This window comes from Mobula hypostoma, chromosome 7, assembly GCF_963921235.1.
Source record: "Mobula hypostoma chromosome 7, sMobHyp1.1, whole genome shotgun sequence".
Classification (NCBI taxonomy): domain Eukaryota; kingdom Metazoa; phylum Chordata; class Chondrichthyes; order Myliobatiformes; family Myliobatidae; genus Mobula; species Mobula hypostoma.
The window spans coordinates 139,362,489-139,389,975 of NC_086103.1; the positions used below are offsets into that span (position 1 = coordinate 139,362,489).

Sequence of the window (27,487 nt, forward strand, 5' to 3'; positions counted from 1 at the left end):
CTGTGCTGATTTAAAACTAGATGGAAGCAGCAAAGACTGCCTTATGGATTAAACAGGAAGGATACTGATGGAATGCAATTTAGATAAGCATGAAACTATCCAATAAGAAGATTGTGTTTTAAGAAGATAAGAGTTAAGTAAGTGTTGCTAACAACAGGAATTCTGCAGATGCTGGAAATTCAAGCAACACACATAAAAGTTGCTGGTGAAAGCAGCAGGCCAGGCAGCATCTCTAGGAAGAGGTGCTGTCGACGTTTCAGGCCGAGACCCTTCGTCAGGACTAACTGAAGGAAGAGTGAGTAAGGGATTTGAAAGTTGGAGGGGGAGGGGGAGATCCAAAATGATAGGAGAAGACAGGAGGGGGAGGGATGGAGCCAAGAGCTAGACAGGTGATAGGCAAAAGGGATAAGAGAGGATCATGGGACAGGAGGTCCGGGAAGAAAGACAAGGGGGGGGGACCCAGAGGATGGGCAAGGGGTATATTCAGAGGGACAGAGGGAGAAAAAGGAGAGTGAGAGAAAGAATGTGTGTATAAAAATAAGTAACAGATGGGGTACAAGGGGGAGGTGGGCATTAGCGGAAGTTAGAGAAGTCAATGTTCATGCCATCAGGTTGAAGGCTACCCAGACGGAATATAAGGTGTTGTTCCTCCAACCTGAGTGTGGCTTCATCTTTACAGTTGAGGAGGCCGTGGATAGACATGTCAGAATGGGAATGGGATGTGGAATTAAAATGTGTGGCCACTGGGAGATCCTGCTTTCTCTGGCGGACAGAGCGTAGATGTTCAGCAAAGCGGTCTCCCAGTCTGCGTCGGGTCTTGCCAATATATAAAAGGCCACATCGGGAGCACCGGACGCAGTATATCACCCCAGCCGACTCACAGGTGAAGTGTTGCCTCACCTGGAAGGACTGTTTGGGGCCTTGAATGGTGGTAAGGGAGGAAGTGTAAGGGCATGTGTAGCACTTGTTCCGCTTACACGGATAAGTGCCAGGAGAGAGATCAGTGGGGAGGGATGGAGGGGACGAATGGACAAGGAGTTGCGTAGGGAGCGATCCCTGCGGAATGCAGAGGGGGGGGGAGGGAAAGATGTGCTTAGTGGTGGGATCCCGTTGGAGGTGGTGGAAGTTACGGAGAATAATATGTTGGACCTGGAGGCTGGTGGGGTGGTAGGTGAGGACCAGGGGAACCCTATTCCTAGTGGGGTGGCAGGAGGATGGAGTGAGAGCAGATGTACGTGAAATGGGGGAGATGCGTTTAAGAGCAGAGTTGATAGTGGAGGAAGGGAAGCCCCTTTCTTTAAAAAAGGAAGACATCTCCCTCGTCCTAGAATGAAAAGCCTCATCCTGAGAGCAGATGCGGCGGAGACGGAGGAATTGCGAGAAGGGGATGGCGTTTTTGCAAGAGACAGGGTGAGAAGAGGAATAGTCCAGATAGCTGTGAGAGTCAGTAGGCTTATAGTAGACATCAGTGGATAAGCTGTCTCCAGAGACAGAGACAGAAAGATCTAGAAAGGGGAGGGAGGTGTCGGAAATGGGCCAGGTAAACTTGAGGGCAGGGTGAAAGTTGGAGGCAAAGTTAATAAAGTCAACGAGCTCTGCATGTGTGCAGGAAGCAGCGCCAATACAGTCGTCGATGTAGCGAAGGAAAAGTGGGGGACAGATACCAGAATAGGCACGGAACATAGATTGTTCCACAAAGCCAACAAAAAGGCAGGCATAGCTAGGACCCATACGGGTGCCCATAGCTACACCTTTAGTTTGGAGGAAGTGGGAGGAGCCAAAGGAGAAATTATTAAGAGTAAGGACTAATTCCGCTAGACGGAGCAGAGTGGTGGTAGAGGGGAACTGATTAGGTCTGGAATCCAAAAAGAAGCGTAGAGCTTTGAGACCTTCCTGATGGGGGATGGAAGTATATAGGGACTGGACATCCATGGTGAAAATAAAGCAGTGGGGGCCAGGGAACTTAAAATCATCGAAAAGTTTAAGAGCGTGAGAAGTGTCACGAACATAGGTAGGAAGGGATTGAACAAGGGGGGATAGAACCATGTCGAGGTATGCAGAAATGAGTTCGGTGGGGCAGGAGCAAGCTGAGACAATAGGTCGGCCAGGACAGGCAGGTTTGTGGATCTTGGGTAGGAGATAGAAACGGGAAGTGCAAGGTGTGGGAACTATAAGGTTGGTAGCAGTGGATAGGAGATCCCCTGAGCGGATAAAGTTGGTGATGGTGTGGGAGACAATGGCCTGGTGCTCCTTAGTGGGGTCACGATCGAGGGGTAAATAAGAAGAGGTATCCGCGAGTTGTCGCTGTGCCTCGGCAAGGTAGAGGTCAGTACGCCAGACTACAACAGCACCCCCCTTATCGGCGGGTTTAATAATAAGGTTAGGATTAGTGCGGAGGGAGTGGAGAGCAGAGCGTTCCGAAGGAGTGAGGTTGGAATGGGGACAAGGTGCGGTGAAGTCGAGACGGCCTGAAACGTCGAGTGCACCTCTTCCTAGAGATGCTGCCTGGTCTGCTGCGTTCACCAGCAACTTTTATGTGTGTTGCTTAAGTAAATGTTGCTATTCATTCAAATTTAGGAACCCCTGTGCACAAATGACAAAATTTAACAAGTAATAGCAAGCTGTTAGGAAGACAAATATTATGCTACATTTTTTGCTTTGTTTTTCCTACTTTGGTGTTCCTCTATTTCTCCTTCCTCTTTCTAAACTATTTATTTTCCAGAGACGGAACTTCAGGATTTGGATATCATGAATCTGTGTGCCATGCTTTGCAATCTTTGAAGGATCAAGAATTTTCTTCCTTCGTCGAGGTTTTGAGGGCTGCCAGGTAATCTTTCAATCAGATGATTTTTTTCCCCAAAGTTTTGTCTACTATTGGCATACTGGAGCAAGTTTTTGTTTTCCTTGTCGTTAGGAATCGTGCAAAACTTGACTGTTATTGAATTCTGCTACAATTGCTCCTCTCAGCTTTCTTTCATGTGTTAATTGTGGTTCAAGCCTGCCGAGTAAATATTGGAAGTAATGATTTTGAATACCAACTTTATGCCAATAGGATAAAAGAAGTTGAAGAATTATGCAGAGGAAGCCTGGAATCTGTTTACTCTCTATACCCCACACTATGTAGATTGCAAATACTTGAAGAACTGGAAACCATTGGACAGAGACTGTGCGGGTAACTAAACATTTTTTTCTTAATCCTTTTTTTTATCATTTATACTGAGAATGATATTTATTCTTTATGAAGCAGTTAGTCTTAGCTGTATTCCCCAGAGTTAAAGAACCTCCCTTATCATTGGGGTTTATATATAATTGTTCCTTAGCTACAGAGATTGTATAATGTCTGTTGAACCACAGTTCAACAAGGAGTCACTATGTTAAACGGAAAGGATACAGAGGAAATTCATCAAGAAGGAGCAAAAAGAAATAATGTTTTCTGAACTGGTGAAAATAATATTCAAAATGTTTTGATTTTCGTATGTAGAAGAGGTCAGTGAGTCAGTCTCTATGTAGGGAAATGGCCATCAGTATGTCAGATTGAAAATCATCTTCTGGACCAAAACCCCCATTTCCACTACCCCACCACCTGCTTATCTTCCCCCTCTCATCTAAATTCACCCACCAACTCTTGCTCCAACCCTCCCCTACTCTTTGATACTGTTGTTCTCCCTCTTCTTTCCAGTCCTGAAGAAGGGTCTCAATCTAAAACACCAACTACCCATTTCCCTTTATAGATGGTGCCTGACCAGCATTTTGGGTGTTGCCTCAGATTTCTGGCATCTGTAGTCTCTCTTTTATCTTTTTTCATATGCGATATTGCTTCATTTTCAGATCTGACCCGGATGATGCATTGAATAAGGTGCACAAAAAATGGCAACAACAACTTCTGCTTCTCAAGGACAGTGACTTTACCTTCCAGGAGCCTATCTTAACCATGAGGACTGTCATTCAGGAACTGCTTATTACAAAAGAAATGGATGGTCAGAGGAAGAACCTTATTAAAGATGCTCTGACTAAGTATTTGCTTGAAATGGCAAAATTAGCACGAGCAGCAAAAAATTCCCAGGTTCAGCATCTTCTGAAGTTATTTTTAGTGGCATTAAGCAATACAAATAGTTAAACTGTTAAGATGATAATAGGTGAACTGTCTTTTTAAATTGAAAGCATCGTGTGATTTATGTGCATATTTCTGAACAAGAGAATATTATGAAGAAAAGTGTTTCTGTATTGATGTCAAGCTGTCTTTAAAATTGTGTTACACTAAATATTTCCATTTATCCAATTAATAAAACTTGTTTACAGCTGGCAGAGAAGGCCATCTTCCAAATCAAGCAACACAATCCGGTTGGGTTTGGTGTTTCTACCTGGCAGCTAGAAGAGGCTCAAGTCTTTTGGGATAAACAGGAACAGAGTCTTTCCCTAGATATTCTCAAACAGATGATTGACAAGTTAGAGGTATGTTCTTTAGGCTGAAATTATCCAACGAAAAGGTTTTGGAATGTTTTAATTGGAATTGGTAAAAATGAATGACGATGATGTTGACCTAAATATGTATTAAATATTAATCCTTTCCACTCCCCTTGAAAGATAAATAAAGTTAACTTAGAATGAGGTTGAGTCAGTGCTGAGAAAGGCAAATGCAACATTAGCATTCATTTCAAGAGGTCTAGAATAATACGAGAGCAGGGATGTGATGCTGAGGCTTTATAAGGAACTGGTGAGGCCTCACCTTGAGTATTGTGAACAGTTTTGGGCTCCTTATCTAAGAAAAGATATGCAGGCATTGGAGAGAGTTCAGAGCAGGTTCACAAGGATGATTCCAAGAATGAAAGGGTTATCATATGAGGAACGTTTGATGGCTCTTGGTACGTATTTGATGGACTTTAGAAGGATGAGGGGAGATCTCATTGAAACCTTTCAAATGTTGAAAGGCCTAGACAGAATAGATATGAAAAGGATGTTTCTCATGGTGGGGGAGTTTAGGACGAGAGGGCACAGCCTCAGAATAGAGGGGCATCTATTTAAAACACAGATGCAGAGAAATTTCTTTCGCCAGAGGGTGGTGAATTTGTGGAATATGTTACCACAGGCAGCTGCGGAGGCCAGGTCATTGAGTGTATGATTGGGCAGAAACTGTTATGTTCTTGATTGGACATGGCATCAAAGGTTATGGGAGAAGGCTGAGAAGGATCAGCCGTGATTGAATGGTGGGGCAGACTTATTGGGCCAAATGGCCTAATTCTGCTCCAATATCTTATGATCTTGATATTGACTTATTAGCTTCTAAGCCCTTTCAATTTAGCTACCACTCCAATAAGCCAGCTCAACAACTTCTGGCAGCTAATTCCATGTAGATACCACCCTTTATGTGAAAGAGTTGCCCCTCAAGTTCCTCTTAAATTTTTCCCCTCTCACCTTAAATTTTGCTACCCTCTGGTTCTTGCTACCCCTACTCTGGGAAAAAGACTGAATACATGCACCCTATCTATACCCCTCATGATTTTATACACCTCTGTTGGATCATTCTCAGTGTTCTACCCTCTAAAGAATAAAGATCTTAGCTGTCTATAACTCAGTCTCTTAAGTCCTAGCAGCACCCTTGTAAATCCTTTCCGTACTCCTTCCAATTTAATAACATCCTTCCTAGAGCAGGGCGACCAAAACTGCACACAACACGTGTGGCCTTATCCTCATCCTGTACAACTGCACCATGACCTCCCAACTTTTCTATTCAATGCCTTGAGTTATTGAAGACAGACATGCCAAAAGACTTCCTTTCATCACCCTGACTACCTGTGACTCCTCTTTCAGTGAACTATGTACTTGTACTCAAAGTTGTTGTTGTGTAGAGAAGGCAAGGATATTCAGAAATATTGAAGTAATATAAGGGGGTAAGGTATTGGTGTGGGTGGAGAATTGGTTAGCAGACAGGAAGCAAAGAGTGGGAATAAACGGGACCTTTTCAGAATGGCAGGCGGTGACTAGTGGGGTACCGCAAGGCTCAGTGCTGGGACCCCAGTTGTTTACAATATATATTAATGACTTGGATGAGGGAATTAAATGCAGCATCTCCAAGTTTGCGGATGACACGAAGCTGGGTGGCAGTGTTAGCAGTGAGGAGGATGCTAAGAGGATGCAGGGTGACTTGGATAGGTTGGATGAGTGGGCAAACTCATGGCAGATGCAATTTAATGTGGATAAATGTGAAGTTATCCACTTTGGTGGCAAAAATAGGAAAACAGATTATTATCTGAATGGTGGCCGATTAGGAAAAGGGGAGGTGCAACGAGACCTGGGTGTCATTATACACCAGTCATTGAAAGTGGGCATGCAGGTACAGCAGGCGGTGAAAAAGGCGAACGGTATGCTGGCATTTATAGCGAGAGGATTCGAGTACAGGAGCAGGGAGGTACTACTGCAGTTGTACAAGGCCTTGGTGAGACCACACCTGGAGTATTGTGTGCAGTTTTGGTCCCCTAATCTGAGGAAAGACATCTTTGCCATAGAGGGAGTACAAAGAAGGTTCACCAGATTGATTCCTGGGATGGCAGGTCTTTCATATGAAGAAAGACTGGATGAACTGGGCTTGTACTCGTTGGAATTTAGAAGATTGAGGGGGGATCTGATTGAAACGTATAAGATCCTAAAGGGATTGGACAGGCTAGATGCAGGAAGATTGTTCCCGATGTTGGGGAGGTCCAGAACGAGAGGTCACAGTTTGAGGAAGCCTTTTAGGACCGAGATTAGGAAAAACTTCTTCACACAGAGAGTGGTGAATCTGTGGAATTCTCTGCCACAGCAAACTGTTGAGGCCAGTTCATTAGCTATGTTTAAAAGGAAGTTAGATATGGCCCTTGTGGCTACAGGGGTCAGGGGGTATGGAGGGAAGGCTGGGTTCTGAGTTGGATGATCAGCCATGATCATAATAAATGGCGGTGCAGGCTCGAAGGGCCGAATGGCCTACTCCTGCACCTATTTTCTATGTTTCTATGTAAACCAAGTTGATAGTCCCTGTCAATTGATATTTTCCATGGCATTAAGCTTGTGGCCTCAATTTTATGATCCTGATGTTTTATAATTTTTCCACTTACTCGTCTACATTTATCTCCTTAGGGAACAAACGACAAGGAATTAGTGCCGCTCTATATTGAATGCCTTAGACTCTGTGGAACCTGGTTGGCAGAAACATGTTTGGAAAGTCCAGGCACCATCATGCAGAAATATTTAGAGAAAGTAAGCAGGGTTATATGAACAACTTCTTGTGTACTGCACTGACCTCTTAGGGAAACATTGGGCTTTTTACTTTTATTATACAGTATATAGTATAAAGTGTCGAGCCTTGCTCTTAGGTTCCTATTATAAATACCAACATTAGTAAACATGAATGTCATGAGTTATTAAAATAATAAGACATCTCATTATGTATGATGTCTCCATTTCTGAATGCAAATTCCTAAAATGATGTCAGTCATCCAGAAGGGCTTCTTTAACCTATTAAATGTGATGTTTAGTAAAATTATTAATCATCTCTGCAGCTTTCTCTACAAATGGACCTGACAGTTTTAAAATAGAATTTAATCATTTGATGTACTTTAATCATACTTGTAAAATAGCATGAGTGTTGGACAATTGATGCTTGTTCTTTCAGGCTGCGACTCTTAGCATTGAACATAATAGCTTAGTTCACAGTGGGAAGATAGAAGCATTCTTGTCCTTGGCACGGTTCTCAGATGCACAGTATCAGAGTATCGACAATTATATGAAGTCATCCGAGTTTGAAAACAAGCGCGCACTTCTCAAGAATGCCAAAGCGGAAATCCATTTGATCAAGGAACATAAATTTCAGGTCAACAGGTAAATACTTAACAATATGGCACCATTTATAACCTTTCATGATATAACACAACGTTATTGCCATTATTGTTTTTGACTATTGCATGCTCTCCAATGATGGGTCATGGTCACTTCTACGTTATTGAATTAAATTGACTTTATTTCTTACATCCTTCATATACATGAGGAGTAAAAATCTTTATGTTATGGCTCCATCTAAGTGTGCAATGTGCAATCATAGTAATTTATAATAAATAGAACAGTCAATGTAATATAGAGTACACTTAAATCAGCTTGAGTTCATCAGTCTGATGACCTGGTAGAAGAAGCTGTCCTACGGGCTCTGTCTTTGTAAATGTCCTGAATCATGGGAAGTTCACAACTACAGATGCGCTGGGCTGTCCGTACCACTCTCTGCAGAGTCCTGCGATTAAGGGAGGTACAATTCCCATACCAGGCAGTGATGCAGCCAGTCAGGATGCTCTCAATTGTGCCCCTGTAGAAAGTTCTTAGGATTTGGGGGCCCATACTAAACTTCCTCAATCGTCTTAATCATAGTCATAGTCATACTTTATTGATCCCGGGGGAAATTGGTTTTCGTTACAGTTGCTCCATGAATAATAATTAGTAATAAAACCATAAATAGTTAAATAGTAATATGTAAATTATGCCAGGAAGTAAGTCCAGGACCAGCCTATTGGCTCAGGGTGTCTGACCCTCCAAGGGAGGAGTTGTAAAGTTTGATGGCCACAGGCAGGAATGACCTCCTATGACGCTCTGTGTTGCATCTCGGTGGAATGAGTCTCTGGCTGAATGTACTCCTGGGCCCACCCAGTACATTATGTTGTGGATGGGAGACACTGTCCAAGATGGCATGCAACTTGGACAGCATCCTTCCTCACCACAGACTCAATATGCAAATTAGCGTTTAGAAAATCATGCACGAGCACTCTCGAGTCCCTTTACGATTCACTTTGTTGTATTTTCTCTTCACTTAGAAAATAGTCAACCCTTTCATTACTTCCGCCAAAGTGCATGACTATACACTTCTTGACCCCGTACTCTATCTGCCACTGCTTTGCCCATTCTCCAAGTCTGTCTAGGTTCTTCTGTAGCCTCAAAACTACGGGCCCCTCCACCTATCATCTGCAACCATTGCAACAAAGCCATGAATTCCATCATCCAAATCATTAACCTATAATGGAAAAAGAATGATTCCCAACACAGAACCCCATGGAACACCACTAGTTACCAACAGCCAACTAGAAAAGGCTTCCTTTATTCCCATGCTTTGCCTCCTGCCAATCAGCCACTGCTTTATCCATGCTAGAGTTTTCCTTGTAATACCATTAGCCTGTTAAGCAGCCTCACGTGTGGCATCTCTCCCTTCCTGAAGAGTGGAGTGACATTTGCAATTTTCCAGTCTTCTGGAACCATTCTAGAGTCCAGTGATTCTTGAAAGATCATTACTAATGTCTCCACAATCTCTTCAGCCACGTCTTTCAGAACCCGGCAATGTACACCATCTCCATCTAATCCAGGTGACTTGTCTACCTTCAGAGCTTTCAGTTACACAAGAACCATCTCCCGAGTGATGGTAACTTCACATGCTTCAAGACCCGACACCTGTAACTTCCACCATAATGCTGGCATCTTCCACAGTGAAGACTGATGCAAAATACTTACTCAATTCATCCACCATTTCCTAGTCCCCCATTACTACCTCTCTAGCATTGTTTTCTAGTGGTCTGATATCCATTGTCATCTCTCTTTCACACTTTATGTATCTGAAGAAACTTTTGGTATCCTCTCCGATATTCTTGGCTAGCTTACCTCTGTATTCCACCTTTACCTTCTTAATGACTTCTTTTTTAGTTTCCTTCAGTTGGTTTTAAAAGCTTCCCAATCCTCTCACATCCCACTAGGTTTTTGCTCTATTTTATGCTGTCTCTTTGGCTTTTATGTTGGCTTTGACTTCTCTTGTTAGCCATGATTGAGTCATCCTTCCTTTAGAATACTTCCTCCTCTTTGGGATGTACATATCCTGTGCCTTCTGAACTGCCTCCAGAAATTCCAGCCATTGCTGCTCTGCTGTCATTTCTGCCAGTGTTCTTTCTCAATCAATTCTGGCCAACTCCTCTGTGATTCTTTTTACTCCACTATAATATCGAATATCTTGGGTGAAAGAGGCGCTGTTGTGCCTTATTCACCACACAGCTGGTGCGTACAGACCACATGAGGTCCTCGGTGATGTGGATGCCAAGAAATTTAAAGCTGTTTACCCTCTCGACCCCAGATCCATTGATGTCAATAGGGGTTAGCCTGTCTGCATTCCTCCTGTGATCAATAACCAGCTCCTTCATTTTTGCGACATTGAGGGAGAGGTTGTTTTCTTGACACCACTGTGTCAGAGAGATGACTTCTTCCCTGTAGGCCACCTCTTTATTGTTTGAGATAAGGCCAATCAATGTAGTGTCACCGGCAAATTTAATTAGCAAATTGGAGCTGTGGGTGGCGATACAGTCACTGGTGTACAGGGAATAAAGGAGGGGAATCAGTTAGCAGCACTGAGGGGCTCCTGTATTGAGAGTTAGAGGGTTCGTGGTGAGGAAGCCCACTCTTACAACCTGCTGGTGATCTGACAGGAAGACCAAGATCCAGATGCACAAGCCGGGGTCAAGGCCGAGGTCTCTGAGGTTCTTGTCAAACCCAGGTGGAACTATGGTGTTAATGCTGAACTGCAGTCCAAGTACAGCATTTTCACATATTCTAAACATTTGCATTTGAACACATTGTTCCATCTTCATTTCATTACTAGGTTGTTAATTTATTAAAAAGTTGAGTGACACATAGAAATTGTACTTCTATTTGAACACAGCTGCCCATTAGTTAGTTATATTAAGATTTGTTAACTAATTCTATGTAAACCATGCTTCCATTCTGAGTGGTATAGCAACACTATGACCACTTTGCACAACAACAACAGACTTTTTTCTAATTGTGTTCATTCTTGTGAAATTTTGCTTATGTTCTTTGAAAAGTTTTGTCTAATGTGATGTGCCTGTGATGCTGCTGCAAATATTCATATGTGTGTATATGACAATAAACTAGACTTTTACTTTGTACTTTTACATTACAAAATAAGTTGGAAAGGTTCCATGAACACTAATAAGTCTGATTTGTTATCTATTCTAAGATAGGAGTAGAAACTGGGGTCAGTACTTGCCTAAAGCTAGTTAAGTAAAAATGTGGAGACATTGAATAACAGGTAAGTAGTTATGATTTTCTCCATAATAGGGGCAGAGAAATGACGGTGATGTATGCTGCTGGAATTCTCTGGCATTGCTTGTTCTACATGTATAATGGTTGAAACAAAATAAAGTGCCTCGAATAAAACTGTTTGGTTGAAAGATAATAACATTACTCATTAGATTTTAACGCATTCCATATATATATTCTGTTGACTAGATATGTAGTGAAGATTCAGCGGGAATGTGAATTAGATGAACGAGCAATGTGTGCATTGCAAGACGATCGCAAACAGTTTTTGTGTAAAGCAGTGGAGAACTATATCAACTGCTTACAGAGTGGTGAGGAACATGACATGCGTATCTTTAGACTCTGCTCCTTGTGGCTTGAAAATTCGGGTGTTCCAGAAGTGAATGAAATGATGAAGGTAATATCTGGTGATTGTTATGAGTTCTGATAACAAGTTGTTTGAAGTTTAAAAAAAACTGTATTTTCAGAAAATGTAATATTTCTGTCTACATTTCATATTTGTTCATCTTTAATTATAACTAGGTCAATTCAAATAGATAATATCCCTTTTGCATAATTTATATCATCATATTTTCTCTTCTGAACATTATCTTTGTTGACAATACCTCACCAAAGCGGTCTCTTTATGTGTTCATGTATCAGCGCTGGCTGCAGGCAAAATTATTTGATGAGGGGTCAGGAGAGTAAATCAATTCTGTTTCTCACCCTTGATCCACATAGCCAAACTACCCTGTAGAAGCCGTTGGATACCAAACAGGATTTGGATCCTCCACAACCAGGTTACATTTTAACTTTTTGTGTTGAATGGCTTATGTTGGGGAAACTAGATAATATTGATTTTCATTACTTAGACATCTGTTCAAATGCCATGTTGATATTTAATTTTAATAAACTGGATTTCTCATATTTTTAACTGCTGTTAATGGGGGGAAGAATCATGTTATAGTATGAACCCAAGAGCTCACGTAGGCTAAAAGTCAGAAAAGAAATTGGTTAGATTTAACAATTCCTCGTAAGTCAATGGTTTAACCTATTAAAAGATAGTAAATATAACTTTGGATGTAAGCATTTCCCAATTATACATGTATATTTAAAATGAAGATTAAAAAATTCTGGAAATTCTTAGCAGTTGAGACAGCAAATGTGGTGGGAGAACAGTGTATTTCAGGTTAATGACCTTTCATCAGATTGTGATCAGGAAATACTGTAGAAGTATTTAAAGTGGAGGTGAATAAACTTTTGATGGATGAGGAATAGATGGATATAGAGGAAAGGCGTGCAAGAGTAGTTGAGGCCAGCATAGATCAGCCATGATCATATTAAACGACTGAGCAGGCTTGAAGGGCCTGATGGGCCCACTCATATTTTGTTGTTGTGAAACGTCATTGATGTGAAATGTTTTCTGTTTTGTTTTAAGTTAAATAGTTGTAATTAACCTGCATTGTACTGCCTTTATTGTTTATCTGTACACAGCTGATTAATAATGTAAGAAAGCTTAAACCATTTAGGCTGAAAAATCTGCCACGTGCTTATGTTCCATACATTTTCTTATGACTTGATCCACTTACCACTCAGTAAAGTTACCTTCCTGGGAAGGAAATTTAATATGAGCAAGATGATCACTAAAAAAACTTATGTTAAAAACAAAATGTTTGTCCAAATACAGGTTTGTGTTGCAAAAAGAGCTAAAAAGAATCTTCTTTCTTTGACTATTTTAACAGAAAGGTGTAGAAAAGATTCCATCTTACAAGTTTTTACCTTTAATGTACCAGCTGGCCGCTCGAATGGGAACAAAGATGGCAGGAGGGCAAAGATTTCATGAAGTATTAAACAAGGTACTTTAGTTTTGAATGCAGACAACATAATGTAACTGTGGCCAAAGAATGTATGCAGGGATGTCCAAAATCTTTTCTGAGTAAGATTATTCTCTCCGGCAGACAGATACATTTCTAATAGATTTATGGACACTATTTATTATTTAACATTATATAATAAAGCAAAGATGCTATTCCTGAGAAACCTAATGTTGAAGATGAGGAATATATAAGAAAGGAGAACTTTAACGAGCACAGCACAGAAACAGGCCTTTGAACCCATTATGTCTGTGCTAGCTATGATGCCAAATTAAACTAAGCCTATCTGCTTTTACATGATTTCCTGTGTGTTCATATTTCTGTCTAAATGCCTCTTAATTGCCACTATTGTGTCTGCTCCACAGCCACACCTGCCAGCCTATTTCAGGCACTTACCGCTCTGCAAAACATTTTCCCACACGTCATCTTTAAACTTTTCCCATCTCACCTCTGATGTTTAGAGAAAGCGATGCAAATTTGTTCAATGTCTCCTTGTAGGTAAAACACTATTCTGGAGAGCATCCTTGTAAACCTCTTCTGCACCCTCTCCAAAGCCTCTGCATCCTTCCTGTAATGGAGCGGACAGAACTCGACACAGTACTCCAAATAAGACCTAACCAAAGTTTTATACATCTGTAATGTGACTTTCTGACTCTTATGCTCAGTACCACAACTGATGAAGGTACACATACCTTTACCCATTTGTGTTACTGCTTTCAGGGACCTGTAGATTAGGACCATAAAATCCCTCTATATATCAGTGCTCCAAAGAGTCTTGTCAACCATGGTTTATTTTTAGTTTTGCTTCCCTATTTGATCTCCCAAATTACAACACTTCACACTTGCCCAGATTAAATTCCACCTGCTTGCCTTTCTCTGTCCATATCTTTATATCCTGCTGTGTCCGTTGACAACTTTCTAAGGCTCCCATCAATTTTATGTTATCTGAAAACTTTCTAACCAACCATCTATATTTTCATCCAAGTTATTTGTATATCGCAGTGATGTTGAAATTTGAACCTATCATCCGTAATAACATTAGTAGATCATTGTGGAGAAAAATAATAGTTGTGATTCAGAGAAGGTCTGATAAAGGACAGAGGAATTGCTTTCACAGAGGACAAAGGAATAGATAATGTATTTGTTTTAGAAGAGTAATGCATAATGAGTTATTTGTAAAAGCACAAGTGTATCTGTTTCCTTCATAAATAATAATGTAGTGTATGATTATAATTTTGCTGTATTACTATCTTACAGCTAATTGAAAAAACTTCATTGGATCATCCTCATCATACATTGTTTATCATTTTGGCCTTATCGAATGCAAACAAAGATGATGTTCTAGGGAAACCTGATGTATTGAGGAGAGGGAAACATATAAAGAAGGATATGCCTCACTTGGATCAGGTTTGTTGGTAAATTAAGATAAATAATCAGAACCAAATTACCCTTCCATGGCAGGTTGCTCAATTCTTTGCAGAGTTGTATGATAATACTCCAGGGCTCACTGGGCAACACAGTCAATATGAGCGAGTTGGGCCAAATGGCTCATCTGTTTCCATTTTGCATGACTCTGAGACAGAACTGATAACACATCCATAAACTTCATCATGTCCAGATAGTTAGACCTGTCATTGGAAGATGTGCTTCTTTCCACTGTGCTCCAAGTATCACTGTTTGATCGTGCACTAAAAATTACAGTGACCTTGACAGAGAAAAACAAAGCAAGACAAATATAAATTTATAGGTTATTTCTGTGTCTTTGGAACATTTTATTGTTCCATTGCTATTGATTTAGTTTTCAATATAGTTATTGTTCCTTGGTAAACGCAGCAGGCGAGCTTATACAGCATGGTATCTTTGACTGTTTGAGTGCTGATGGTTAAAGAATAATGTATATTGCATTAAAGACCAGCATATCATCTGCTTTCCTAATTTGCCTGCTGCGCTCCTCATATTAACTCTCAGTAACTTGCATTCAAGGTCATCCAGGTATCTTTGTATATCTACATCTCTCAGCCTCTCAGTATTTAAAAAAAAAAATCAGTATTGCTGTTTCTTCCACTTCACATTTTTCTCCGTTTACTTCAGTTGTCACTCAGCTTATCAATATACCATTGAAGACTCTGCATCCTCATTACTACTCAAATTAACACTTAAATACATACTATCCAAAAAATGTGAAAATATTATGATTGGTGCCTCAGCTAAATTGTCAATCTAGATTGTGAATAACTGAGACCTAAACTCTGATTATGTTGGTATCCCTCTGTTGCAGCCTCCCAACTTTCAATCTACTTAAGTATGTTGCTCCTAATTTCATGTGATCTGAACTTGTTTACCAACTTTCTATGGGGGACATTATTAGGTTCATTTATTATTTCTCTTTAATAAATCCATCTGTCTTAACACCACTTCCAATGGTTCCACTGAAACTGGGAAAGTAAAGTCATTCCTTGTTTTCTCTACTCCTCCTTTCTTAAATAGTGGAATCACATTTTCTTCTCTCTAATCTGCAAAAATCATTCCCAAGGTAACTAGAGCATCCATTATTGCTGGAGCAAACTCTTTCAAATTTCTGGTGTTACGAGAATACACATAAAATTAAGATGTTTGCTGGCCTGGGCTAGCATCAGTGGCATCAGCAGTTGGTCTGCCACCTGCCCTCAGGGGAAGGAGAGATAAGGAACAATGGAGCAGCGTCTGGAGATGTGTAATGAAGGGATGTGGGAGGAAGAGCTGTCTGGAGCGGCTCCCCCCTTTGAAGCCTGAACTGTTTGAAGTGATGGACAGGCGATACCCCAGCAGGGGGATAAAAAGGGACAGGTTCGCTAAGACAGACACACACGCCACCCGAGGTAACGAGACCCTGGAAGCGGTGCGCCTCTCACGAGTGGTGAGAAGTACCGGACAACGCCCAGGGTGGAAAGGTACGATCAGCGGGAACCCGGTGTGTGTCCGCCCTTGCCTGGGTGCCGGGTTCACTGCAGAGGATCGACCGCATCTGGAGGAGGGGTCACAGTCGGTGACCTCAGGTGACATCACCAAGGACCTACCCAAAAGCTGTTTGTGAGCCATCTCGCTGGTCTGTGAGCCATCCCGCTGGTCTGTGAGTGAAGCCGTTCTGAATGATGAGTTGTTCCTATTCTATCTCTCTCTTCCCCCACGTTGTCCACCGCCATGGCAACGATTACTGCGAACTGAACTACTAAACTGGACTGAACTTTGAGTCATTTTGAAATTGGTCATTTACCCCTAGACAACGATAGAGCTTGATTGATGCTGTTATCTTAATTCTGTGCACATGTGTGTTTATCATCACTGAACTGTTGCATTTATTATCCTTTCGATTACTGTGTTGCTTGTTTCTGTAATAAAACTTTCTTAGTTCTAGTACTCCAGACTCCAACTGAGTGATCCATTTCTGCTGGTTTGGCAACCCAGTTACGGGGTACGTAACACTGGATATAGATTATTTGCTCTTATAAGTCTTTTTATTTTTGAAAAGTATGAGATAGAAACAGGTGCAGCCCATTTGCCAGATCTATTTCATCACCATTTTTTTGCTTTTTTAAATCACTGAGCTTTCAGCCTTCTACAATAGAGAATTCTAAATGTTCACCACATCTGAGTCAAGAAATTTTTCTGCATTTCAGACTCACATGGCCTACCCCTTATTTAGATTCCAAGCTCAAAACCCTATCAAACCCTCGTAAGAATTTTGTTTTACTTCTCAATGGTCTAAGCTCCAAAGAATGGAGGTCTGTTATCCAAGACCGGTCTGGTGAATCTTTCTGCATTTCCCCTATAGTAGATACAGCACACCTATAAAAGTTCATGCATGCCAATAGTAGCTCTAACCGTGTTTAATGTTTGTCACTGGTTTACTTCTGTGTTCCATTTTTCCTGCATTGATTTCTTTATCATTTTAGTGAAATCCAGAAGATTCCCAATTCTCCAATGTACTGCATTATTTGGTGATTTTGTTAATGTTATTTTCTAAAATATTAAGAAAATATTAACCATTGATATTTCCAGTGTCATACTTATTAATGAGTCCCCAATCTTCACAACCAACATGCTGCTAATATTTTCATTGTTTCCTTGTTTAATTGAATCTGCTTTCAGATTCTACTATATCTGTTTTAAACAATGTAAAATTCTGTCATATGATTTACTCTTTTCTGGGGCTGTTTTATACAAGATTATTAGTTAACTCTTCTGTTGTACAGTACTAGGTTTAAAATAACCTGAGCACAGGTCTGTTTTGTTGATCTGCAAATTCATTGCATAATAGTTCCAAGAAATTCATCCTATATTAGTATAACTTAAAGTACCCTATTACTTGTACCTCCTTATTTATGTAACAATGGTATTACAACTAGTATTCAGAAGCCTCTCCCATCAAGAGCAACACACACAAAATGCTGGAGGAACTCAGCAAGTCAGGCAGCATCTATGGAGAGGAATAAACAGTTGACATTATGGTCTGACCTCTCAGCTGGACTGGAAAGGAAGGGGGCAGAATCAAGAATAGGAAGGTGAGGAGAGGAAGGAGTACAAGGTGACAGATGATAGGTGAAGCCAGGTGAAGGGAAAGGTGGGGTGAAGTAGGAAGTGGGGGGGTGATTATAGGTGGAAGAGGAAAGGGCTTGAAGAAGAAGGGATCGTACAATCAAAGCTTCTCAGCTTCACCCAATCTCACTCAATTTCTGTACCATGAATTCCTGGCCTACCTAAATGCTTTTCTTATTCTACCTGGTGATCACCCATTCCTTCCCTGTCTGCTTAAGCTGCTGTGTGACCACCCTCTATAGGTTATCCAAGAAGTCCTCATCTTCACAGTTTCATTGTCTCCAGATGTCTGGAATGCTTGCAACATTGTACATGCAAAAGGATACACATTCCATATTGTCATGCCATGCCTTCATTCATTGATAACTTTATAGGCTTTTGATGTAGGTCTGATATCTGGTTGTTTCCATGTCCCCTTTTCCCCCCACTTTTAAAGTTTTCTTTTACAAACAAGAGTACTGATTCTGAATCATTTGAGAATATAGCGAACTTTTCAGATCATCTGAACAGTGCTGTGTTACTTGCTTTAGGAGAGAATGGATGCTGCCAGAAATATTATAAATACAATCCAAAAATCTAAAGCTAAAATGATAAAGGACATCGAGAGATTATGTGATGCTTTAATCACACTTGCAAATATGGATGCAAGTAAATGGAAAACAGAAAGAAGTAAGTATTCATCAAATTCTTCAGTTCATTATTTACCAGCCCATGTATGATGCAAGTTTAAAAGTATGTAAGAAGTCAACAATAGGAGAAAGGAAAATTGCTTTTCTGGAAACTCAGTATGAGTTTGAAATGTGGTTTGTCTTCCAATCCCAATCAGGCTGGTTTTGCTTTTTTTATTGCTCCTCTCCTAAGTAATATTGGTTCTTACATATGACAATACCACTACTGCCTTCTCCCTGGCGCTGTGAGAAAGCTAGATACATAATATTTATATATTTCACTTCCTAAAACCGTTCTTAAATTTTGGTGTGGTCTCTCAAGCTACCTGTTTAGGAGAACGAACAGGAGAGGTCTTTGGTGGTTAAACCAAATATTGAGAAGAATTGGCCTGACACTGTTCACATCGTTATTTCGTGATTCCCAATCTTTCTCACTTGTTTACTTTAAAATGTGTGCCAGTACCCTTTTGATTTTTTTTTCCCCAATTATAGAAGCCATTGAAATTCCTGCAGCACAACCTATCACCAAAATAAAGGATCTGGATGATGTTGTTATTCCAACCATGGAAATCAAGGTAAGCTCATTAATAATGATCCTGCCCCACAATTTGTGCAGAGTCCTTGTAAGATTTCCTTTCTCTCCTAGTCTCACTGAAATTGAATTATAATAAAAGATTTTTAAATGTTTCATATTACTATATTAAATTAATAAATCACAGCTTGATTTTAAAATAGACATTAGAGGTGTAGTTCAGATTTTTCCCTGTCTTGAATCCTTTACAGCATTTTCTACTTACTGGAAGGAATACTTTGTTTCTTTGTATCTCTTTCAGGATACTTCATCGGACAAAATATGAGATTATTCTTTCATAGTTTGTTCAATCATATAACCATATAACAATTACAGCACGGGAACAGGCCATCTCGGCCCTTCTAGTCTGTGCCGAATTCTTACTCTCACCTAGTCCCACCGACCTGCACTCAACCCATAACCCTCCATTCCTTTCCTGTCCATATATGTATCCAATTTAACTTTAAATGACAACATCAAACCTGCCTCAACCACTTCTGCTGGAAGCTTGTTCCACACAGCTACCACTCCCTGAGTAAAGAAGATCCTCCTCATGTTACTCCTAAACTTTTGCCCTTTATCTCTCAACTCATGTCCTCTTGTTTGAATCTCCCCCACTCTCAATGGAAAAAGCCTATCCACGTCAACTCTGTCTATCCCCCTCATAATTTTAAATACCCCTATCAAGTCCCCACTCAACGTTCTATGCTCCAAAGAATAAAGACCCAACTTGTTCAAACTTTCTCTGTAACTTAAGAGGTGAAACCCAGGCAACATTTTAGTAAGTCTTCTCTGTACTCTCTCAATTTTGTTGACATCTTTCCTATAATTCAGTGACCAGAACTGTACACAATACTCCAAATTTGGCCTTTCCAATGCCTTGTACAATTTCAACATTACATCCCAACTCCTATACTCAATGCTCTGATTTATAAAGGCCAGCATACCAAAAGCTTTCTTCACCACCCTATCCACAAAAGATTCCACCTTCAGGGAACTATGCACCATTATTCCTAGATCCCTCTGTTCTACTGCATTCTTCAGTGCCCTACCATTTACCATGTATGTCCTATTTTGATTAGTCCTACCAAAATGTAGCACCTCACATTTATCAGCGTTAAACTCCATCTGCCATCTTTCAGCCCACTCTTCTAACTGGCCTAAATCTCTCTGTAAGCTTTGAAAACCTACTTCATTATCCACCACTCCACCTATCTTAGTATCATCTGCATACTTACTAATCCAATTTACCACCCCATCATCCAAATCATTAATATATATGACAAACAACATTGGACCTAGTACAGATCCCTGAGGCACACCACTAGACACTGGCCTCCAATCTGACAAACAGTTATCCACCACTACTCTCTGGCGTCTCCCATCCAGCACCTGCTGAATCCATTTTACTACTTCAATACTAATACCTAATGATTGAACCTTCCTAACTAACCTTCCGTGTGGAACCTTGTCAAAGGCCTTACTGAAGTCCATATAGACAACATCCACCGCTTTACCCTCATCAACTTTCCTGGTAACCTCTTCAAAAAATTCAATAAGGTTTGTCAAACATGACCTTCCACACACAAATCTATGTTGACTGTTCCTATTCAGACCCTGTCTATCCAGATAATTATATATACTATCTCTAAGAATACTTTCCATGAATTTACCCACCAGTGACGTCAAACTCACAGGCCAATAATTGCTAGGTTTACTCTTAGAACCCTTTATAAACATTGGAACAACATGAGCAATACACCAATCCTCCGGCACCATCCCCGTTTTTAATGACATTTGAAATATTTCCGTCAGAGCCCCTACTATTTCCACACTAACTTCCCTCAAGGTCCTAGGGAATATCCTGTCAGGACCCGGAGACTTATCCACTTTTATATTCCTTAAAAGCATCGGTACTTCCTCTTCTTTAATCGTCATAGTTTCCATAACTACCCTACTTGTTTCCCTTACCTTACACAATTCAATATCCCTCTCTTTAGTGAATACGGAAGACAAGAAATTGTTCAAAACCTCCCCCATCTCTTTTGGCTCCGCACATAGCGGTCCACTCTGATTCTCTAAGGGACCAATTTTATCTTTCACTATCCTTTTGCTATTAATATAACTGTAGAAACCCTTTGGATTTATTTTCACCTTACTTGCCAAAGCAATCTCATATCTTCTTTTAGCTTTTCTAATTTCTTTCTTAAGATTCTTTTTACATTCTTTATATTCCTTGAGCACCTCATTTACTTCAAGCTGCTTATATTTATTGTAGATCTCTCTCTTTTTTCCGAACCAAGTTTCCAATATCCCTTGAAAACCATGGCTCTCTCAAACTTTTAACCCTTTCTTTCAGCCTAACAGGAACATAAAGATTCTGTACCCTCAAAATTTCACCTCTAAATGACCTCCATTTCTCTATTACATCCTTCTCATAAAACAAATTGTCCAATCCACTCCTTCTAAATCCTTTCGCATCTCCTCAAAGTTAGCCTTTCTCCAGTCAAAAATCTCAACCCTGGATCCAGTCCTATCCTTCTCCATAATTATATTGAAACTAATAGCATTGTGATAATTGGACCCGAAGTGCTCCCCAACACATACCTCCGTCACCTGACCTATCTCTTTCCCTAACAGGAAATCCAACACTGCCCCTTCTCTAGTTGGCACCTCTATGTGTTGTTGCAAAAAACTATCTTGCACACATTTTACAAACTCCAAACCATCCAGCCCTTTTACAGAATGGGTTTCCCCGTCTATGTGTGGAAAATTTAAATCTCCCACAATCACAACCTTGTACTTACAAATATCTGCTATCTTATTACAAATTTGCTCCTCCAATTCTCGCTCCCATTAGGTGGTCTATAATACACCCCTATTATTAGCGTTATTACACCTTTCCCATTCCTCAATTCCACCCAATTAGCCTCCCTGGATGAGTCCTCTAATCTATCCTGCCAAAGCACCGCTGTAATATTTTCTCCGACAAGCAATGTAACACCTCCCTCTCTTGCCCCTCCGATCCTGTCACACCTGAAGCAACGAAATCCAGGAATATTTACTTGCCAATTACACCCCTCCTGCAACCATGTTTCACTAATAGCTGCAACATCATACTGCCAGGTATCAATCCATGCTCTAAGCTCATCCACCTTTCTTACAATGCTCCTAGCATTAAAATAGGTGCATTTAAGAAACTCTCCAATTCTTACTCTCTGTTTATCCCTGATGGGGCAAACAACTTTGTTATCTTTTTCTTCCTTCTCCCCTATATCTTCGGTCTGAGTGCTCCTGTTCTCTGTCCCCTGCCTATCCTCCCTCACACACTGTCTACTAGCTTTCCCTATTAGTGAACTAACCTCCTCTCTCCTAGTCTCTTCAATTTGATTCCCACCCCCCAACCATTCTAGCTTAAAGTCTCCCCCGTAGCCTTCACAAATCTCCCCACCAGGATATTGGTCCCCCTAGGATTCAAGTGCAACCCGTCTTTTTTGTACGGGTCACACCTGCACCAAAAGAGGTCCCAATGATCCAGAAACTTGAATCCCTGCCCCCTGCTTCAATCCCTCAGCCACGCATTTATCCTCCACCTCATCGCATTCCTACTCTCACTGTCGTGTGGTACAGGCAGTAATCCCGAGATTACTACCTTTGCAGTCCTTCTTCTCAACTCCCTTACTAACTCCCTATATTCTCCTTTCAGGACCTCTTCCACAATCAGGTATGCTAAAAAAGATACCTCAATGAACAAAATATGAGTGAAAGTACCGCAAAGTGATTTGAATTACCTTTGCATCCTTATATTTGGTCTGCTCTCTAGTGAAGCTACCCTTTGGCCCCTCACTTTCCATGAGTAATCTTCTAAAGGCAATTTCCTTCATGAAGCTAACTCAGACCTAAATCATTGCAAAGTGCAGATTCTTTGAAATGTTAATCGCAAGCCTTGCTAAACCGTAACCCCATGCTCACCATTTATCAAAACTACCTCCAACATTCACAAGCCTCCAAAACTGTCCAAGACAATTTATGTTTATTGCTATTAAGATGGATGCAAATTCAACGGCAAGTTTCCTGCAAAGCTAACATTTCATTGTTGGATTTTATGAGGACTCCAGTGTAAGAACATGGTTACAATGACTGTGGCACAGATGGATTTGCTGGCTTCTGCGAAGCTCCAGGCATCTTCTGCCGGGTAGTAGTTAGGCATTTCTGTGTGCCTTCTCTCCCTGCTTCACTATACATTCCCTGCCCTGAGCCACAATCGGGTACTGTCAATCAGAAAGCTGGGGATTGCTGATTTTAGACATGCTTAAGTGGGTATCCTAGATCTACTGGCTGTTACTTAAGGAAAACTGTGCTACTGTTATAATGACCCAATAGCGATGTTGAAAGAAAGATAAATATTGAAATACTGGTTAGGACACTAGAAATAATTATTTATCTCTTCATTGAGAAAGCAGAGAAAGTCCCAGTTTAGCATCTCATCACAAAGGCAACATTTAAGACATTCCAACACTCCCTTGATACTACTCTGGAGTATCACTCTGGCATTTTATGCTCAGTTATTTTATTCTTTTGCAACATTACACAGGCACTTACTGGCTAATATATGTATCTTTGAGAAAGTGACAGTGAACCATGTCATCAGAATGGTATACAGGGAGAGCCAAATTGCAAGATGGTCCTGTTCCTCAGAATAGTTCACAACTAAACTCCGTAAGTTGGAAATGAAAAAAAAAACTGTGTTAGAAAGGATCACAGAAACACCATGACAGGAGAGTGAGCAGGAGGGAAAGGACATCCGTTGGCTGGTCTCACTAACTCAGTGAGTGAGCAAGTGAGTCTGCTCTCTTTATATGGGCTATGTGTAAGTTGGGCTTCATAACTTGAGAGGCCTGTGGTTGAAACATTTAAAGCATTTATAGCCACATTCAAACAACTTTGCAAGATGGATATTCCATCATTACTTCCTTCTTATGTTCCAACCATCATGGGGCCCATTCAACCAATTTGTTTCACCTATGGATAATTAAGAAAGGACTGAGCATTAAAGACAAAAAGGCAATGAGACAGAATACACAATATCTCAACTATAGTGCTGAAGACCTATGCTCTAGAACAGTGAAAAATTATCCAACTTTCTTCCAATAAAACAGTACGTATCCAATTCAACTTAGTATTGTACAATCAGCCTTCTGTCAAATATTAGCAAAATGATGGAAGGAATCGTCAACATTACTCTCTCGGGTCACCTACTCCCTAATAATCTGCTCACCAATGTTCAGTTTGTGTCTTGATAGGACCACATGTCTCCATACCATATAGGCTTGATTTCCAGGGTGGGGTGAGAATGACTGTCCCTGACATCAAGATGGCATTTGACTAAAGATGTCATCAAGACAGACTCACATTATTAAAGTTAATGGTCATCAAGGGGAAATAGTCCATTGGTTGGTTTAATACCATGGCAGAAAGGGAGTGGTTGTAATGGAGGTTAATCGATCCAAGACATCATAGCATGAGTCATTAAAGGCCTAATCACGTTTGGCTGCTTTGCAAATGACCTTCCTTCTTTCATAAAGTCTGGTTGTTGAAGACTGCATAATATTCAAACTTATTTGCAACTCTAGCAAAGAAGCATTCCACACCTACAAGTAACAAAACATTCAGGCATTGACGAATAAGTAGCAGTAGTATTTTTGCCAAAAAATGTTCTACAAAATGTTCTGTAATTATTTACTGAGCCTATTTTAACTGTGCCTCCCAGATCCATGATCCCAACTAGCGAGAAACATAAAGGAAGCAGGTTCATGAAAACACCTCCATTTGTTACTGATGACAGATTACTGGAACAGCAATGTGCTACTGCCATTCACCAGAATGGTTGCAGAATTTTAGAAAGGCATCCACTGCCACTTTCTCAAGGACAATTAGTGATAGAGAGGAGATGCTTGCCAGGGATGTTTAAAACCCACAAAAATGAATGAAGAAAATTGAATGAATCTTACTGGGAAAGACATCAACTAGGAGTTGAAAGCATCTTGAGTGCAGCTCCATATTAATCAAATTACTTACGTGGTTTTCCAATACTAATTTATAACTTTGTGTTCTGCTTTCAGGTTGATCCATCTGGAAAGTATGAAAATCTGTTAACTGTGAAATCATTCAAATCTCAGTTTCGATTAGCAGGAGGAGTGAACCTTCCAAAAATCATTGATTGTGTCGGGTCTGATGGGAAAGAGAGAAGGCAGCTAGTCAAGGTAATTTGCAGTTGAGGGGAACAAGAAATTTAATTTGTGAAATTAATTAACTTCGAACCAGCAACTCCAGCTTATGATTGCATCAAGGCTTATTTGTTGAGTGCAAGTTAAATATGGTTTGGTAAAATTGAAACTTGTCCCAAGCTCATCTTAAGTGCATTTCCAGTTTAAATACAGCAAGTTTTGAATCAAATGATTTCCCTGCATTGGAAAAATCAGGCCAGAAATAATAGTATTTAAATGAGACTCAGTTTCTGCTTAACTGGTGCACAGTGGATTTGCAGGACTCTATAACTACAGATCAAGCTGAGTCCTTCTCCAGCACGAGTTGACTATATCCTACTTCAGGCATTCCCACGTTGAGCCAGCCAGCCTTCCTTCAATGTCCTGTGACCTAGGAAATCTAGTCTGCCTCTGGAAATGGCCAGTTGCAAGCAGCAAACAAATAAATTCTAAAGTGATTCTAACATTAAAGTCAGCTAGAAGCTTTCTTGGCTTTACACAAACTTTCCAATAAATAGGCCTTTGGAATTTGGTAATAATACATAAAAGTGTGCATTCTTTAGAACTTCACCTAAAGCAAAACTATCCATTCTTCCATAGAAATGATAAAACTGGCTTTGTTGACATAAATGCCTAATGCTGCATTAGAGTCTAACATGCCCTGGAATTGCTTACCTGTTCAGAGGGTGCAATTCTCAATAGTTACTCCCCATGTTTTCCATGGTTTCCAAAGCAGAAGAGGCTGAGATGTGACATGAGAAAAGTATATAAAGTTATGAGAAATAGATATAGCGAGAATTTGTTTCCTATGTAGAGCTGACTAAAACCAGAGGGAGGAGGATTAAAGGGGATCTGAGGGATAGATTGTTACGCACACACAAAGTAGTTGTATTTAGAATGAACTGCCAGAGGAGGCAGAGACTGTAACAACATTTATAAGGCATCAGAGAAGGAACTTGAATGACAAGACATAGAAGGGTATGGAATAATTAATGCAGGCAGTGGGATTCGTACAGAAAGGCATGATGATCAGCATAGATATGGTAGACTGCATAGCCATTTCTGTGCTATATCATATATGTGACTATATGATTTCTTAAATTTTCTTTCCTTTCAACTTTTGGGTCTTTGCAGCTTTTCTCCTCATACTCTATAGCATTAATTCTCAAATGTTGTTAGAATTAAGACTATAAGTGTTGGAAACACGTAACCATTAGTTGAAACTGTCCTTTGGCATGAATTGCATAACTTAATCCAAAATTGGTTTAGAGATAGGAGTCAGAGGGTAACGGTAGAAGGATATTCTTATTGGAGATCTAACAAGTGGTATACCATAAGGGTCAATGTTGAATCCTTTCCAGTTTGTGATATACACTCAGAAGCCACCTTATTAGATATATCTGTACACCAGCTCATTAATGTAAATGTCTAATCAACCAGTTAAATAGCAGCAACCCAGTGCATAAAAGCATGCAGACATGGTCAACAGATTCATTTGTTGTTCAGACCAAACATGAGAATGGGGAAGAGATATCTAAGTGACCTTGACCATGGATTGATTTTTGGTGCCAGACGGGGTAGTTTGAGTATCTCAGAAACTGCTGATGTCCTAAAATTTTCACACGTCTAGTGTTTACAGAGAATGGTGTGAAAAAGAAGAAACATCCAGTGTGTGGCAGTTCCGTGGAGAAAAATGCCTTGTTAATGAGAGAGGTTAGATAAGAATGGACAGACTGGTTCAAGCTGACTGGCAGACGACAGCAACTCAAATAACCACGCATTACAACAGTTGTGTGCAGAAGAGCATCTCTGAATGCATAAAATGTCGAACCTTGAAATGATTGGGGCTACAGCAGCACAGGACCACACCAGGTTCCATTTCCATACCTAATAAAGTGACTACTAAGTGTATATTAATGACATGGATGTGAATGTAGGAATTATGATTAGTAAGTATGTGGTTGATGGTGTGAGTTGTGAAGAAGGTTGTCTTAAGCTACTACAGGATATAGCTCATTTGGGAAGTTGAACAGAAGATTAGCTGATGGAATTTAATCCAGACTTGTATGAGCTGGTGCATTTTGGGAAGTCAAATAGGGTTAAGACACATATTGTAAATGATGGGGCACAAAAGAATTTTGACGAACCCAGAGAACTTGGGCTCCATGGATGAATAATCTGATGAAGAAGGCATGTTTGTCTTCATAGATTGAGGCATAGAATATAAGAGTTGCAATGTTATGTTGCAATTTCAAAATGTTGATTACACTGGACAACCAAGATTTTGCTTCCTAAATACTTTTGGGTGTAACTTATGGATTTTGGACTGCTGCTGATGAAACTCACCATGAAATTACCCCGTCACGCGCTATTTATTTGAAATTGCCTATAACTGTTATTTCAATATATAAATCAAGTCAATTAAAATATTGCCCACAATGTAAG

At 40.3% G+C, this 27,487-nt stretch overlaps 1 protein-coding gene across 3 annotated transcripts in view; it reads left to right on the plus strand.

The window, feature by feature from the left end:
• Nucleotides 1-27,487, plus strand: part of atm (ATM serine/threonine kinase) — a 191,765-nt gene that overhangs the window by 135,854 nt on the left and 28,424 nt on the right. For all 3 annotated transcript variants that reach the window (XM_063054130.1, XM_063054132.1, XM_063054133.1), the window contains 12 exons: nucleotides 2,723-2,827; nucleotides 3,053-3,172; nucleotides 3,829-4,063; nucleotides 4,300-4,452; nucleotides 7,111-7,230; nucleotides 7,646-7,851; nucleotides 11,299-11,506; nucleotides 12,831-12,944; nucleotides 14,220-14,369; nucleotides 18,068-18,206; nucleotides 18,698-18,780; nucleotides 24,899-25,039. In XM_063054130.1, the coding sequence (XP_062910200.1) occupies nucleotides 2,723-2,827; nucleotides 3,053-3,172; nucleotides 3,829-4,063; nucleotides 4,300-4,452; nucleotides 7,111-7,230; nucleotides 7,646-7,851; nucleotides 11,299-11,506; nucleotides 12,831-12,944; nucleotides 14,220-14,369; nucleotides 18,068-18,206; nucleotides 18,698-18,780; nucleotides 24,899-25,039 (1,774 nt within the window). The remainder of the gene's footprint in view (nucleotides 1-2,722; nucleotides 2,828-3,052; nucleotides 3,173-3,828; nucleotides 4,064-4,299; nucleotides 4,453-7,110; nucleotides 7,231-7,645; nucleotides 7,852-11,298; nucleotides 11,507-12,830; nucleotides 12,945-14,219; nucleotides 14,370-18,067; nucleotides 18,207-18,697; nucleotides 18,781-24,898; nucleotides 25,040-27,487) is intronic.